The sequence below is a fragment of the Cervus canadensis genome, chromosome 10 (genome assembly GCF_019320065.1).
Source record: "Cervus canadensis isolate Bull #8, Minnesota chromosome 10, ASM1932006v1, whole genome shotgun sequence".
In the NCBI taxonomy this organism is placed as follows: domain Eukaryota; kingdom Metazoa; phylum Chordata; class Mammalia; order Artiodactyla; family Cervidae; genus Cervus; species Cervus canadensis.
Genome location: NC_057395.1, coordinates 4,018,330 through 4,033,694, shown reverse-complemented (window position 1 = coordinate 4,033,694; position 15,365 = coordinate 4,018,330). Strand labels below are relative to the sequence as shown.

Below are 15,365 nucleotides of genomic sequence, written 5' to 3'. Positions count from 1 at the left end.
TCTCAACTCTGGAGAGTTCCTTCAGGGAAACTTGTTCTTTTCCTAATGACACTGATCCTATCTGACCAGACAAAAATAGTGATAAATTTCCATCAAGAAGGACCGCCACTTCTGAATGAAATTATGTATAAATCATCAGTATCATTAACTCTTTGGGTACTTGATGCTGCTATCACTCTAAGATCTTAAGACTCAGCATACCTCTCCAACTTCTTGTGATTTGCCTTTTTCCTTAAAGCTAATCACATATTCAAAATAACATATACTTATTATGCTCATTATAAAGTTATACATAAGGAAACTTTAAAACTTAAAAGGAAGTGATGAAACAAATTATGGCAGAAACTTCAGGAACAAGGTAAAAATAAGTACATAGTTACCATTATGAACAAAATAATATTATTTCAATAGCATGGCTAAGAAAATAAGATATTAGAACTAGTAACCAAAATGCTGATGAGCTATGAACTAATAAGCAGAGCTTCAACTTCTACAACTATACTATTTAGATTTTTTAAAATGAAGCCTTTACTAAATCATGATGTAGCTTTAAGACACTGTGAATTTAAATGAGTATCACTGTAGAATGACTTTTCCTGTGAAACAGTGCATACTGTGAGGTTACTCAATTAAATAATCACATACATAATTTCAGTTTTGTTCCTTTGGTAAAACACAGTACAGTCTCAAATTTGAAATTTCGGCAGACAGTGACTACAAACACCAAAGCATTAACTCAGGTGGTAGATGTAACTGGAAGAATATGTACAGAAAGGCTGTGTGTAAATTCCATTCTGCTTTAGCATTTCCCGTGTGCTAAACATTTAACACCATTAAATTTGCAAATTGAGTGTGTGTGGTTTTTTTTTTTTAAGTGACTTTAAGATTTATTTTCCGAAGAAAGTTTATCACCTATATTCATTTCAAATTTATAATACACTTTTTAAAGGAATATAATACACTAAAAGCAACTTCAAATTCTCTCCTGAATTTCCAGAGTAAAGATGTTAAACTGTAAGCAATGATGGCAAATAAACAGATCAACTCTGATGGACATACTTGCATGTCCATTAGACAGATGTTTTTCCATAAGTAACATAAGAACCACATGCATTTCTTATACTGCATCACTCACAAAGACTTTAGACATTATTTATTGTTTTTGTTCAATTCTGTATTCAAACAATTATATATAAATTACTGACTCCAAATAGGCACAAGTCTCCTGAGTCTGGATCTGAGAGTTTTAAACCATCCATGAGGCCCCCTGCTTCTTAACAACCACATTCTATTTCCTTCTGGCCTTTAACTGACACACACCAAAAGGGACTGCTAAGCAAACAGACAATAAGCAAGCCCTGGCATCTGGACATACCATCTCTTGCTTATCGTTAAAAATGGCCTTCAGAAATTTATTTCTATACATCGTGCCTCCCTTTTCCCATCAGTAGAATCTAATATTGGTTAATACAGGTCTGTCAGTTACCTGACCAACAAAGGTTCATTCAGTTATTTGACCAAAAAAAAAACACCATATATATATATCCATTGTAGGAACTCTGTTATGACAGAGCTCAGACACAATAATATCACGACTAGCTAAATCAGAATGGTCTCTGCCAGCAGAGATAACTTCATCTCTTCATTTAATAGATTATATTTAAAAAATACAGTGTGACTGTACATAGGGAGTAGTCATTGTGCAAACACAGGCAACCTTAATGGCAATTTTTTTCATTAAAGCTTATACTCTAAAAATACAAATATTCTCTATCAGACCTATATATTTTTATTTCAAGATATTGATAGATATTTCTTTATACTACTACCACATAAGTAAGGATTCTGTTGAGAGAAAACATATACTTTCCTTTGGAAGAGAAAAAAAAATATACAGTATTTTTTAACTTCAATGTAATTTAAAACTGGGTATAAACTGAGAGCAGCAATTCTTTTAGAAGGTGCATTCTGCCTCATACCAGATTGGACCATATATATCACCAAATAATTCTAGCATTCATTATAGTTGTGGGAAAGTGCTTTAAAATGATACATCAAAGAAAGCTCCATTAAAATCTCTCACTGAGAAGTACATTAGCAGAGGTGCTGTCAGGATAACAGCCTAGCAGAACGCTCATTTTAACAAAGGCTTACATACTTTCACAGACATATGTATATTAGAGAAGGACATAAAGTCCTGTAATTCTACAAGTATTTTATTGGGCTGAAGCTGAGATTAAAGCATAGGTACAATGCATCAAGATTGATTCTGTAATTAGCACTTGAAAGATCTTTCCACAATGACATCAGGTGAAGGAGTTGTCAGCTTTAGGTCAGTCTGAGAAGCAGAGTGTTTGTTAAACCAAAGCACAGAGATCATGACCAATATTCTACTCTGAACGGATACTTCTTGAAACATTTTAATAAAATTAGCAACCCAGAAATGAACTTACTCCTGATGAAAATAAAATAGTAACAGTCTAACGGAATTTAAATGGGGATATTTAGGATGCTCCAAAAGAAAAGTGATGTCATTCCTGGGAGATACCCCGTGACAAAGAGATTTTCAAGGTTGAATAAATGTTACGCAATTTAATGTCCCTCTTGAAAATTTCTACCACATATTAAAGATGCTGAGGAATCCTGTAGTAAAGAAACCTGCTTACCTCTGTTCAGTTTTAATTTTCCTAACGTGACTTAACCGAAGAGCCTCTCTCTCATGTAATAATAAGTAACACTTACTGACTGCATATTAAGTATCAGGCATTATTCTTTGTGCTTTACATGAATTATCTTATTTAATCCTCAAAACAACTTGGTGAAGAAGGTATTGTGGTTTCCCTCATTTTACAGACAAGCAAACTAAGGCAGAAAAAAGGTTAAATACCTTCCCCCAAGTCACATGGCTAATAACGTGGCAGAGCTGGGGTTTGAACCTGGGATGGTCTATTGTTTAATCAGCAGGCAATACTGCTTCTATGTAAAAATACCTGTTAGAACCCAAGGAATTGATGCTCCCTGGAAATCTTGTTGGCAAAGGCTGACACACAACAATTTATGTAAATAGGAAAATGTATATATATTGCACAGAAAAAAATGTGAGGAAACAGACAAAAATCAGAACAGTTAACTCAGTGTTTTGTTGTAGGATTATGGAAGATCTCTTTTTTTATCCTAAAAAAAAATTTTTTTTTAATTGTCTAACCTCCCTTCAAAAAACTGCTAGTGAATGCTTACTACATGTGAGGTACAATGCCTAATGGCTTACATGCATAAAATCATGAAATCTTCATCTCTTTGAAATGGGTATTATTATCTCCATTTCAAAGATGAGGAAACAGAGGTTTAGCTAAAGTCAGCAGTTCTCAAGGCATGGGCCATGCAAACTATTTTCTTAATGACACTAAAACATTACTGGCCTCTTTCCCTGCACTGACTTTGGCACTGGGAGCAGAAAAACCTTAGGTTCATGGCTCCTCATAAAAGCCAAAGCTCCTGACACCTCGGCACAAACTAAGGCAAGAGAAGCACTGTGCGGGCAGTCACTGTGTTCTTTGATCACAGCTTAAAACAGAGGTCAGTGCACTTAGCAATGCCCTTAATGAAGCAGTGGAAACTATTAATTTCACTCAATCTCAATCCTGAACACACATCTTATTAATATTCTGGGTCATGAGGCAGGACACAGAGAGCACAGTGCCAGCCTCAAGTAAGAGCATTAATGAAACTGAACTGCGATCTGAACCAACTGCTTTTGTCAAGGACAGTAATCTGAAAAAATGACTGACTAACCATGGTTGTTGAGACATGTGTTTAGCAGACAGTTGCTCAAAAATAAATGAAGTTAAAAAATAAATAAATGAAGTAATAAGCCTGTTACTTTAAGGAAAATTTGTTGTTGTTGTATAGTCTCTAAGTCATGTCCAACTTGTTTGTGACCCCATGGACTGTAGCCCACCAGGCTCCTCTTTCCAAGGGATTTCCCAGGCAAGAATATTGGAGTGGGTCACCATTTCCTTCTCCAAGGGATTTTCCCAACCCAGGGGACAAACTCAAGTCTCTGGCATTGGCAGGCAGATTCTTTACCACTGAACCACCTGGGAAGCCCTTAAGGAAAATACCTGACAGTATTTTTGCCACTGATAACTTTTGCCCTTTCAAGCAAAAGTTAGAATTTTGGAAAACTTCAACTACTAGGAACTTCACAACTTAACAATATTTAAAGACTTTTCTGATGAGATTAGTAGGAATATTAATAGATGTATGCATTAAAAAAAAACTGATTTAGAACAGCCCAAACTCAATGCAGGGCAAAAAGATTTAGGAGGGAGATCTGCTAGATGCTTTAGGACAAAGACGTGCTCCTGTTCACGAACACTTTTCAAAACAAAACTTCTCTCCTTCTGAGCAGGAAGACAGATGGATACCAAACCTGGAGTGACTGCAATAATCCTGACCCCAAAGGGAAGCCACGTTCAGCGGGAAGCTGACACCACAGCAGGCAGAGAATGGAGATGGAAAGAAACAAAACCACAAGCATCAATGTAACCAAGCAGCAGAATTCCGTCACCCTTGAAAGCCTGCTGACCTCTGGGCTGTCCACCGCGTCCTCTCAATTCCAGCAACCAGTCTAAACTGGGTATTCTGTGACAGCACAGATACTCCTAATTTAAGGCATTCCACTTAGGAGCTTCCCCAATAACTCAGCTGGTAAAAAATCTGCTTACAAGGCAGGAGACCACGGTTCGATTCCTGGGTCAGGAAGATCCGCTGGAGAATGGATAGGATACCCACTCCGGTATTCTGGGGCTTCCCTGTGGCTCAGCTGGTAAAGAATCCACCTGCAATGTGGGAGACCTGGCTTTGATCCCTGGATTGAAAAGATCCCCTGGGGAAGGGAAAGGCTACCCACTCCAGTATTCTGGCCTGGAGAATTCCATGGACTTTACAGTCCATGGGGTTGCAAAGAGTCAGACACAACTGAGTGACTTTCACTTCACTCACTCAATTAAATTAAAATTAAAAATTTTTTTAAAGAATATGCATGTAATATTCTTATAATGAGAGAGGAAATTTTACTGGGAAAATCCACATTGAATTTGCACAGTTTCATAAGTAAGTAATTTTTAATTACCTTTTCAGTGTTCTTGTATTTTTCCCATCCTTTTAGCATTTTCAACCATTTAGTAGTTCTTTCAATTTCCAGGTGCTTTTGCTAAAAATAAAATTGAAATTCACTGTTATTGTTTGTTTTAGACTTCTTTTACTTACAAATTACCAAAAAATGTCAAGGAAAATGCTGCTGAAAAAAGAACTACAAAAAAAAGTTATGCAACATTGGACAGCAAATAACTTTTTAAAAAAACCAGTTGGACACATGATTACTCCTGTATCAACAGTACTCTCTTGCTTAAGTTAAAACACACAGGAGAGACTGGTAAAGAGAGAGGAGTCACTCATATTTTCTAACACTTCAAATTAATCTGTCTCTGGGTATTTTCCCTGGAGAAGAGCATGGCAACCCACTCCAGTACTCTTGCCTGGAGAATCCCCGTGGACAGAGGAGCCTGGCAGGCTATAGTCCATAGGGTCGCAAAGAATCGGACATGACTGAGCGACTAGGTACTTGGGATTTTACAAAGTTAAGCCAAAAGGAAATTTTAAAATATTTTGAAATATCTTTATGAAGCAACAAAAAACACAACTTCAAAATTCCATTCTCTTCTTTAACATTTTACTGAATTGTGGCATTTTAATTCTTTCAGTGACAAAGGTGGTTTTTGTAAAGAAGAACTGGATATTATTGGGAGATCATTACATAACTAGCATTATGCTAGTGAAAACTGTACAAAGCAACTGTTGCTGCCCTTGGGAAAGCTCACCATCTCCTCAAGGGCACCTGACAAGGAACATGCAGTGCTGGGCCTAGAGGCAGAGAGGGCGACTCAAGTCCTGTGGCGGGAGCAATGATACCCACCCAGGACGGCAGAGGAGGCACGCCTGAGCGAAGAGCTGGAAGACCGTCAGGGTTTTCATCAAGTGCAAAATTCCGAGAAGCACGGACAGATACACTTCTCAGACAATGCAGCACCACAGGGGCTAAAAAAGGACGCTTCCAGAGCTGAGGCTGAACACACGGTCGGCGGTCTCGACTGTCACTAAATTAAGATTCTGGGCAAAGCTGGGAACAGGGTGGAAGGGGTGGAGGGGGCTAAGGGAGCGGGGGAGATGGTAGAGAAAAGGCTTCTCCCTCCCTCTGGTTTCCAGAAGAAGGGATTTTTCCCTAAGTCCTCCAGCCTGCCCTCCAAGCTCTTATTAACTCTCTTGGTGGTAGAGTGACTTACCTGGTCGGTACATTCAGAAAAAAAGACCTGGGTGTACAGCCCTCTGTTCTTCCCTTTGCGGGCCCAGCCTACACTCAGAAAGCGCATGCGGGTAGGCTGAAGCAAGTCTCTCCTCAGTCCAGGCGGCCCCCCGCTGCTGCGCGCCTGACCTCCTTCCCCCACTAAGGCCAAGGTGCCTGTGGTCTCTCACTGCCTGGGAAAGGGCCGCAGGGTCCACACCTAGTGATCAGCTTTCATGAGAACAAAACAACAGAATTCCTAGGAGCAAGCGAGCTGCTGCTGTTCTGTTAATTCTCCTGGATGGCAGCATGTTCTCCCCTGAAGGCTTCTGTAAGTGCATTAAGTGCATCTAAAGAGCGAAGGAAACAAGACCACACAGGAAAGAACAGTTCTGAAGGACATTTTATGCTCAAAAATGTATGCTCACTACACCCCATGAGGCCCAAAGGAGCCAACCGACTTCTCCACATTCCCCGCTGGTCAGATCAAAGCCAGGCTGTCTGGCCCCAGGACCTGTGCGCTGGGCCGCTGTGTCCTAGGCCCTTGCCTCCACCCAGTCCTGGCTCTCCTCGGGGGAAATCTCAGCTCTTGGACGAATTCAGCCCCAAATAGGCAGATGGCACAGGCCCACCATCAATATTTTTAGATGCAAAAGAAGCATAAAATCCCAAAGAAAATCCTGAATTTAGGAAAAGATTCTCACCAATCAGAATACTTTTATGCAATTTTGGGGGGAGGATTATATCCTTAAAACTCTCTAATTACTTCTTTACTCTGCTAAAAATTTTGATGGGTTTTTCATAACCAAAGATGATCACTTGTGAGCAAAAGATACTGTTATGATTCTCATTTTTCAAAAGATTAAGCATATTCTTCATTATATTATTAGTGATAAAATGCTACAGATGGTTCCAGAAATATGTTTAATTTTAAACCTCAGCAGGGCACTGAAATCTAATTAATGTTTCTGCTAAATGTGACTTCAGAGAAGGCCAAGCTGTGAAAAATTAAGACTGATCTAAGGAGCCATTCAGTCACTTCACTGTTCTGCACTTCCTCCCCTGACTTCCTCAAAGCTCAATCCCTTTCTCCACCAACAGGAAAGCACCAAATAATTCAAGCCAACCCAAGAGCGTAATAACATATACTTTGCCAGGAAAAACCCTGCTGAGATCTAGCAGGTCTCCTGCTATCTTTCCTTTTTATGACTATTAAATTGTCAATAACTCACTTTAAGAAACAGCTATCCTTTTTTTTAAAAGGCACATTTTTGTGTTCTAACGCTCATCATATATACAGAGAGATTATTTTAAATGCTTCACGTTCTTACATGCAAGCATAAAACACACACGCACAATTTTAAGAACTATTAAAGTTGCTTTTCTTTCCCCTACAGCAAAAAAAGGAAAAACTTTGGGTAAAGCTCCCAGGCTGTAAGATTTCAAAATTATACACCAGTATAAAATTATACATTGGTATTCCATAGGGCTTAAGTGTTAACTGTAATGCTGTCAGATCAACTACACCAGATTTGAATGCACTCATGAATCTGTAATAAGCGGATAAAATATACTTTATCAGCAAAGATGCTACAGCTTAGCAACTCCAGAATTTATTCAGAAAACACATGTGACAAATATGAACTTAAATGCTCTAGAAAAACAGGCTTGCCATGGACTCACTGACACCAAGACACTAGAACAAGAGCAGCAAGGTAGAACCACACCTAGAAGTTCAGCAGACACGTCCAACTCCACACATCCAAAAGGGCTTCCCTAAACATGGTGCTACCATCCCTCCCTTCCCTACTGTAAATTAACAGCACCACCAGCCACTAAGTCAATCAGCCTAAAAGCTTAGCTTTTCTGTCTTCCATTTATCTTCCTTCCAGACCCAAACTGCACTCTGCTGGTCCCACCCATGTCTCCTGCTTCCAGCTTCCATCGCGTCCTCCGCCGGTTCTGGGGGGTGGGGGGTGGGGGACAATGCTCATCCCTAGACAAGGGCAAGAACTCACAGGCAGCCCTGAGTGGCCTCAAGCCAGCCTCCACACTGCTATGACCTTATAAGTGAGTCCCAGTTTAAAAAATCCTTCAACGACTACCCATTATCTACAATTAAAGTTCAATGCTCTAACACAGGATGACACAAACTCACCTTCTAGTTTTCTGCTACTTTGATGACCTGGTCATCTTGAACTATCTGTCATCCCCAGCACACAATGTATTTTCATGCCTCTGTTAGGAATCTATACAAAACTGCTATTAAATAACTCTGTTGACTTTCTACAGCGACATCTTACTTTCTCTAATTTTTACTGAAACATTTCAAACCTGCAGAAAGTTGGAAGACCAATGCACCATATACTTATATATGCTTCAGCAAAATCCATCACTAACATTTTGCCAGATTTAATCTATTTATATTGGGGTGCTTTTTTATTGGGGGGGTGTGCTGAGCTATTAGAAAATCACAGACATCATGAACACTCCAAATATTTACCTAAGAATAAGACACATTATCCTATATAATCATAGCACCACTATCACACTCCTTCAAGAAATTTAAAATTGGTTCATTATTTGGTAACAAACCATCCATATACCAAACTCCCCACTAGTCTCAGAAGTGTCTGTGAAGCTGTTTTTCTTTAGGTGGGGTGGAGAGAAGACATCTCTTTAGTTCCCTTTACTCTAGAACAGTCTCTTGGCTTTTGTCTTTCATGATGTTGATTTTTGAAGGGTCTAGTCTGCACCATCTGACTTCATCTAATTGTTTCCCTGAGATTTTGGTGGGAATACTACATAACAGACTTTGTGTCCTTATGGCATCCACTGACAGCTCATGCTGATCTGTATCATTATCTGTGATGTAACTTTTGGTGCCTTGGTCAAGTGGTATTTGCCCAACTTCTCTGTTAACAGAGACATTCCCTTTTGCATCTAATACATAATCTGGGTGGTGCACTTTAAGATAACGTGGACATCCTGCTCCTTAACAACTCTGCTCAGTGATCTTCTCATCCACTATAATTTCTGCCTGAATCAATTCTGATTCTGATGGTGGTAAAATGGTTTTTTACCTTTTTCATGTGTGTGTGGTAATTTTTTTTTTTTTTTTACCATTTTTGTGGGGTTTTTTCCTTCTCATTCTTTCTACATTACTAACTGATATTTTTCTATTAAAATGTTTTTCCTCCTGAGTCCTTCCCAATTTTTAATATCACTGTGGTGTAAAGATAGTCTAGTCAAGGCTATGGTTTTTCCAGTAGTCATGTATGGATGTGAGTTGGACTATAACGAAAGCTGAGTGCCACAGAATTCATGCTTTTGAACTGTGGTGCTGGAGAAGACTCTTAAGAGTCCCTTGGACTGCAAGGAGATCCAATCAGTCCATCCTAAAGGAAATCAGTCCTGAATATTCATTGGAAGGACTGATGTTGAAGCTGAAATTCCAATACTTTGGCCAACTGATGCGAAGAACTGACTCATCTGAAAAGACCCTGATGCTGGGAAAAATTGAAGGCAGAAGGAAAAGGGGATGACAGAGGATGAGATGGCTGGATGGCATCACTGACTCAATGGACACAAGTTTGAGTAAACTCCGGGAGTTGGTGATGGACAGGGAGGCCTGGCGTGCTGCATTCCATGGGGTCACAAAGAGTCAGGCATGACTAAGCGACTGAACTTAACTGATGGTGTAAAGAACTATTTTATTCATTCAATGTGTTATAATACATTATTATCATCATTATTCCTTTTGAGGCTCAAGTCATCCCAAATTTGGTTGGACTGCCTCTTACCTGGTTGTAGATTTCCCCTCTTCAAGTGGATCCTTTAGACATGCCCGATCTGATGCAAATTAATTCAGGTTCACGTTATACTTTTTCTATCCTAGACCTAGATCATCCATTTTTTTTTAAAGAAACAGGGGTACTTTTTCAGGGGGAATGGCTATTAGATGTGCTCATCATTGCAGTTTTCTAAAATCACACAGGAGACCCCAGCACAAGAAAATTCTATGCCCCTGAGAATGTCAGGCCAACACATATCAAAAGGAAAAGCTTCCATCTGAAGTTTGCAGTTTGATACCTGATCATCTTAAATTGGTATCCCCTCTGAATCAAGACTGGCCCCTCACAGTGGGGCAAGCAGGGTTTAAGGATGAAAAATGGGACCAATATCTTCTTTGTTGCCTCAATCTCTAGTGATACTATACTTTAAGCCCATGCAGGACTAGTTAAATAGGAAGTACTTAACAAATGCTGTATCACCCACCCAGTATGAAGTAACCCTGTATTGGGTCCAACACTCCTCCTGCTCCTAACATGATCAATAACCTACACAGTAAAGGCTAACCACATATACAGTGTGTGGATGAATATTAAGCAGTCTTCTCTTCTAGAATAAGAAATCTTAGAACTTTACAGAAGTTCAAGTCTTCAGATGTTTTTTTGAATATTAGAATGTGTGACTTTAGACAGCTGAGCCACGCCATGCACTCCTCGACCTCACCAGCAGAGGTCAGGAGAGGATAAGGAGTGCAAGAAGTAGACACGTGTTTTGACAGAAGAATGACATTGAAAAGTCATGTATTATGAGTAAGATTTCACAGCACATAAAATTAAGATATAATTTTAAAAATCTGAATAGGCTCCAATATTCCATTAAGCTATGCAAAATATCACACTGCAAAAACGAATAGCTGAATCCAAGAAAATTCATAGTTTTACATATCCTTTCCTCCTTATTAAAAGCATCAATAAGCTCAAAGAAACAATATCATCCATTATTAATAGTGTTCTCTGCAGAGTAAATATAATCAGTGTGTTTATTTGTTAATGTGTCTGTTTGGGGGAATCCAAAGCACTCTGCAAATACCAACACCAATCCTCTTATGAAGGCCTGATTTCTACTACCCCTATTTTCAACAGAGAATTGCCTTATGTTAAAAAAACAAACAAAAAAACCACCACCACAAAGCTGGAACTAAAGCCCTGAGACTACCCTGCATCAGTGTACATTTCTTCTCATATGGCAGGCAGGAAGTTCACACTGCAAGTGGATGCTTCCTGAAGACTAATAAACACTTATAGCTTCCGCAAGGCTATCATTTCCACTGATTTATTCAATGCAGCAATATATGCAGAAATTTTTATTAGTTTCCTAGAAATGGCAGACCTTGAACATTTGGTCTAGGCAGTCACTGAAGAACACGTGGACTAAGATGAAACCTGAAAAATTGGGGGAAATCTGGATAAACTAAAAAGTTTCCAGCCTCAGACTGCTTTTCATGTGTCTAGAGTTCTCATCCCACTTTGAAGAAACCAAAGCTGTGAAAGGGAAGTCACACAATGTGAGCTCAGTTTATGGACGAGGGTAGAACGGAATCTCAGTCAGCAGCTTCAGAACCCCCTCTCCCAGTGAGATATTGACAGGGAATATAAAACTGTCTTGTGTTGGAACCAGCAACAGCCGCGGGCTTCCCGAGGGCGCAGCGGCCAGTCCTCGCGCTGCAGGCGGGGAAACTGAGGCCTGGGGCGGTCGGGGCGGGGCCGCCCCCGCCTCCGCCGAGAGTCCGAGCCCCCGCCCCTAGCCGGTCCCGCCCCGGCCCGTAAGAGGGCCCCTGGGCGCCCGGCGAAAGCGCACAGCACAGCGCCAGGGCCGGGGCCAGGACCACGATGGAAGCGCAGCGGCTGGGCAAGCTGGAGGCTCCATCAAGGGCCCGGGGGCCGGGGGGCAGCCCTGGGCGGCTGCAGAAGCGGCAGGCGCGCGTCACCGTCAAGTATGACCGGCGGGAGCTGCAGCGGCTACTGGACGTGGAGAAGTGGATTGACGGGCGCTTGGAGGAACTGTACCGCGGCAGGGAGGCAGACATGCCCGATGAGGTCGACATCGATGAATTGTTGGAATTAGAGAGTGAAGAAGAGAGAAGCCGGAAGATCCAGGGGCTCCTAAAGTCGTGCGCGAACCCCACAGAGGACTTCGTGCAGGAGCTGCTGGCGAAGCTGCGAGGCCTCCACAAGCAGCCAGGCCTCCGTCGGCCCAACCCCTCCGGCGACGGCAGCCTGAGCCCCCGCCAGGACCGAGCCCGGACCGCGCCACCCTGACCCTCTCTGGCCTCCGTGACCTGCTCCGTCTCCCCGCCACCCAACGCCGCCCTGGGTTGTTTATAAGTTGTATTTAATGGTTCCGTAACAATAAAAAAAACAACACACACGAAAAAACCTGTCTTGTGTTAAACTGTTAAGGTATGCATGTCATTTCTTAGTGGTTTCCTTGTATATTAAACTCTTTATAAACAATCCATTAATTGTACCTTGAATGCCATTGGGTAAACAGGTCTTTTACTGTACAGGCAAATCTCTTAAAAAAAAATTAAAAACAAACAACCTCCCCCAAGCATGTATGTATCCTCTACAATGTTTTGTCTCTTATTTCTTCTTTCCTTCACTGTCACATGTTTTGAATCATCTATACTAGTGATTCCCATACTTCTGAATTTTTTAGACCAGGAAATCGTTTTGAAAGGGGAAGAGAAGAGGCATTGGAGAGAAAAGTCAGTATTGTAATGGGTTGCCAGATTTTTATTCTCCCAAATATAGACATATTTTGTTGAAAGACACCTTCCAACTCTTTTCTCTCTAATTTCTCAAATAAAGCACACTGTCACATTCGAAATGACAAGCTCCGCCAGCCTTTAACTCCGCGTTTCATGACAGAACACATCCTTCTGTTCACCTGGTCATTCACTCAGCCACCATTTACTGAGCACATACTACGTGCCCTGCTCTGGCTTCTGTGGCTGCAACAGTGAACAAAGGAGAGGAAACCCCCTCCAGAGAGATTACATCCTAGTGTGGAAACAGACAAAATACAGATGTAAGTAAAATGTTGAGTAACTTGGACAGTGTTAGCGCTAAGAGAGAAATAAAGGATGCAGAGGGTAGCTAGCATGTGTGGGGGAGGAGCGCCCAGTCTTGTAGTTCTTGGGGGTGGGGGGGTTGTGGGGAGGGACCTGACAGGCAAGTCAGGGAGCACTAAGGAGGCCTGCAGGAGAGCAAGAGCCAGGAGGAGGGGAGAGGCAGAAACCAGGCACGTGCAGCTCTGAGGCTGTCCTGAGGACCCTCTCCCTTCTGCTGTGGGTAAGATGGGGGGTTGGCATCACACTGCCCTCAGAAGTGACACAATCCCTCTTACTCTTCCAGTGAGCACACAGGCTGTGGGAAGAAGGAGAGGCGCACTGCAGAAGCAGGGAGCTGGAAGCTCCAGAAGAGGCTCCAGGGAACCAGGAGCATAAGAGGAGATGCTGGGAAGGCGGCAGACTGGACTCACGGTGAGCTGAGCTAACAGAGGAGGTGTGCGGTGAAAGAGGACATCAGAGACAACTCGGGGAGATTTTAGACAGCAAACTGGATGGGTGGAGCTGCCACTGGCCTGCTCACAGATGTCCTTGAAGAGAGAGAAGTTCCAGGCCTGAGCCCCGGGGCATAGTAGAAAGAATAAAGATGGAGGAGACGAGAAGGAACAAGCATAGGAAACCAAGAAAGAAGAGCAGGAGAGGAAACAATAAGGGGTTCTGAAGGACAAGACAATACACGCTTACCTCAAGAAACAAGAGAAAAATCAAATAAATAACCTAACTTTATACCTAAAGCAACTGGAAAAAGAAGAAATGAAGAACCCCAGGGTTAGTAGAAGAAAAGAAATCATAAAAATTAGGGCAGTAGTAAATGAAAAAGAAACAAAGGAGACTACAGTAAAAATCAACAAAGCCAAAAGTTGGTTCTTTGAGAAGATAAATAAAATAGAAAAACCATTAGCCAGACTCATCAACAAAAAAAGGGAGAAGAATAAAATAAAAAAAATTAGAAATGAGAAATGGAGAAATCACAGCAGACAACAAAGAAATACAAAGGATCATAAGAGACTACTATCAGCAACCATATGACAATAAAATGGACAACTTGGAAGAAATGGATGAGGTCTTAAAAAAGTATAACCTTCCAAAACTGAACCAGGAAGAAATAGAAAATCTTAACAGACCCATCACAAGCACAGAAATCGAAACTGTAATAAAAAATCTTCCAACAAACAAAAGCCCAGGACCAGATGACTTCACAGGTGAATTCTACCTAAAATTTTCTTCCAGAAAATTGCAGAGGAAGGTAAACTTTCAAACTCATTCTATGAGGCCACCACCACCCTGATACCAAAACCAGACAAAGATACCACAAAAAAAGAAAACTACAGGACAATATCACTGATGAACATAGATGCAAAAATCCTCAACAAAATTCTAGCAAACAGAATCCAACAACATATTAAAAAGATCATACATCATGACCAAGTGGGCTTTATCCCAGGAATGCAAGGATTCTTTAATATCCACAGATCAATCAATGTAATACACCACATTAACAAATTGAAAGATAAAAACCACAGGATTATCTCAATAGATGCAGAGAAAGCCTTTGACAAAATTCAACATCCGTTTATGATAAAAACCCTCCAAAAAGCAGGCATAGGAGAAATATACCTGAACATAATAAAAGCCATATATGATAAACCCACAGCAAACATTATCCTCAACAGTGAAAAATTGAAAGCATTTCCCTTAAAGTTAGGAACAAGACAAGGGTGCCCACTCTCACCACTACTATTCAACCTAATTTTGGAAGTTTTAGCCACAGCAATCAGAAGAAAAAGAAAAAAAAGGAATCCAGATTGAAAAAGAAGTAAAACTCACTGCAGATGACATGATCCTCTACAGAGAAAACCCTAAAGATACCACCAGAAAATTACTAGAGCTAATCAATGAATATAGTAAAGTTGCAGGATATAAAATTAACACACAGAAATCCCTTGCATTCCTATACACTGAGAAAACAGAAAGAGAAATTAAGGAAATAATTCCATTCACCATTGCAATGAACAGAATAAAATACTTAGGAATATATCTACCTAAAGAAACAAAAGGCCTATATATAGAAAACTATAAAACACTGATGAAAGAAATCAA

General features: G+C 40.7%; 2 protein-coding genes across 5 annotated transcripts in view; one reads left to right on the top strand and one right to left on the bottom strand.

Moving 5' to 3' along the window:
* The window catches only part of USP6NL (USP6 N-terminal like), a 138,281-nt gene that overhangs the window by 26,280 nt on the left and 96,636 nt on the right, over positions 1–15,365 (bottom strand). For all 4 annotated transcript variants that reach the window (XM_043478765.1, XM_043478767.1, XM_043478766.1 and 1 more), the window contains one exon: positions 5,135–5,215. In XM_043478765.1, the coding sequence (XP_043334700.1) occupies positions 5,135–5,215 (81 nt within the window). The remainder of the gene's footprint in view (positions 1–5,134; positions 5,216–15,365) is intronic.
* LOC122447970 (protein phosphatase 1 regulatory subunit 14A-like) lies at positions 11,986–12,482 on the top strand. Its single transcript, XM_043478769.1, has one exon. The coding sequence runs from the start codon at positions 12,025–12,027 to the stop codon at positions 12,451–12,453; it is 429 nt and encodes a 142-aa protein (XP_043334704.1). The 5' UTR covers positions 11,986–12,024; the 3' UTR covers positions 12,454–12,482.

Excerpts from the sequence above, each read along its gene's own strand:
- LOC122447970 (XM_043478769.1), top strand. The coding sequence starts at position 12,025 with ATGGAAGCGCAGCGGCTGGGCAAGCTGGAGGCTCCATCAAGGGCCCGG.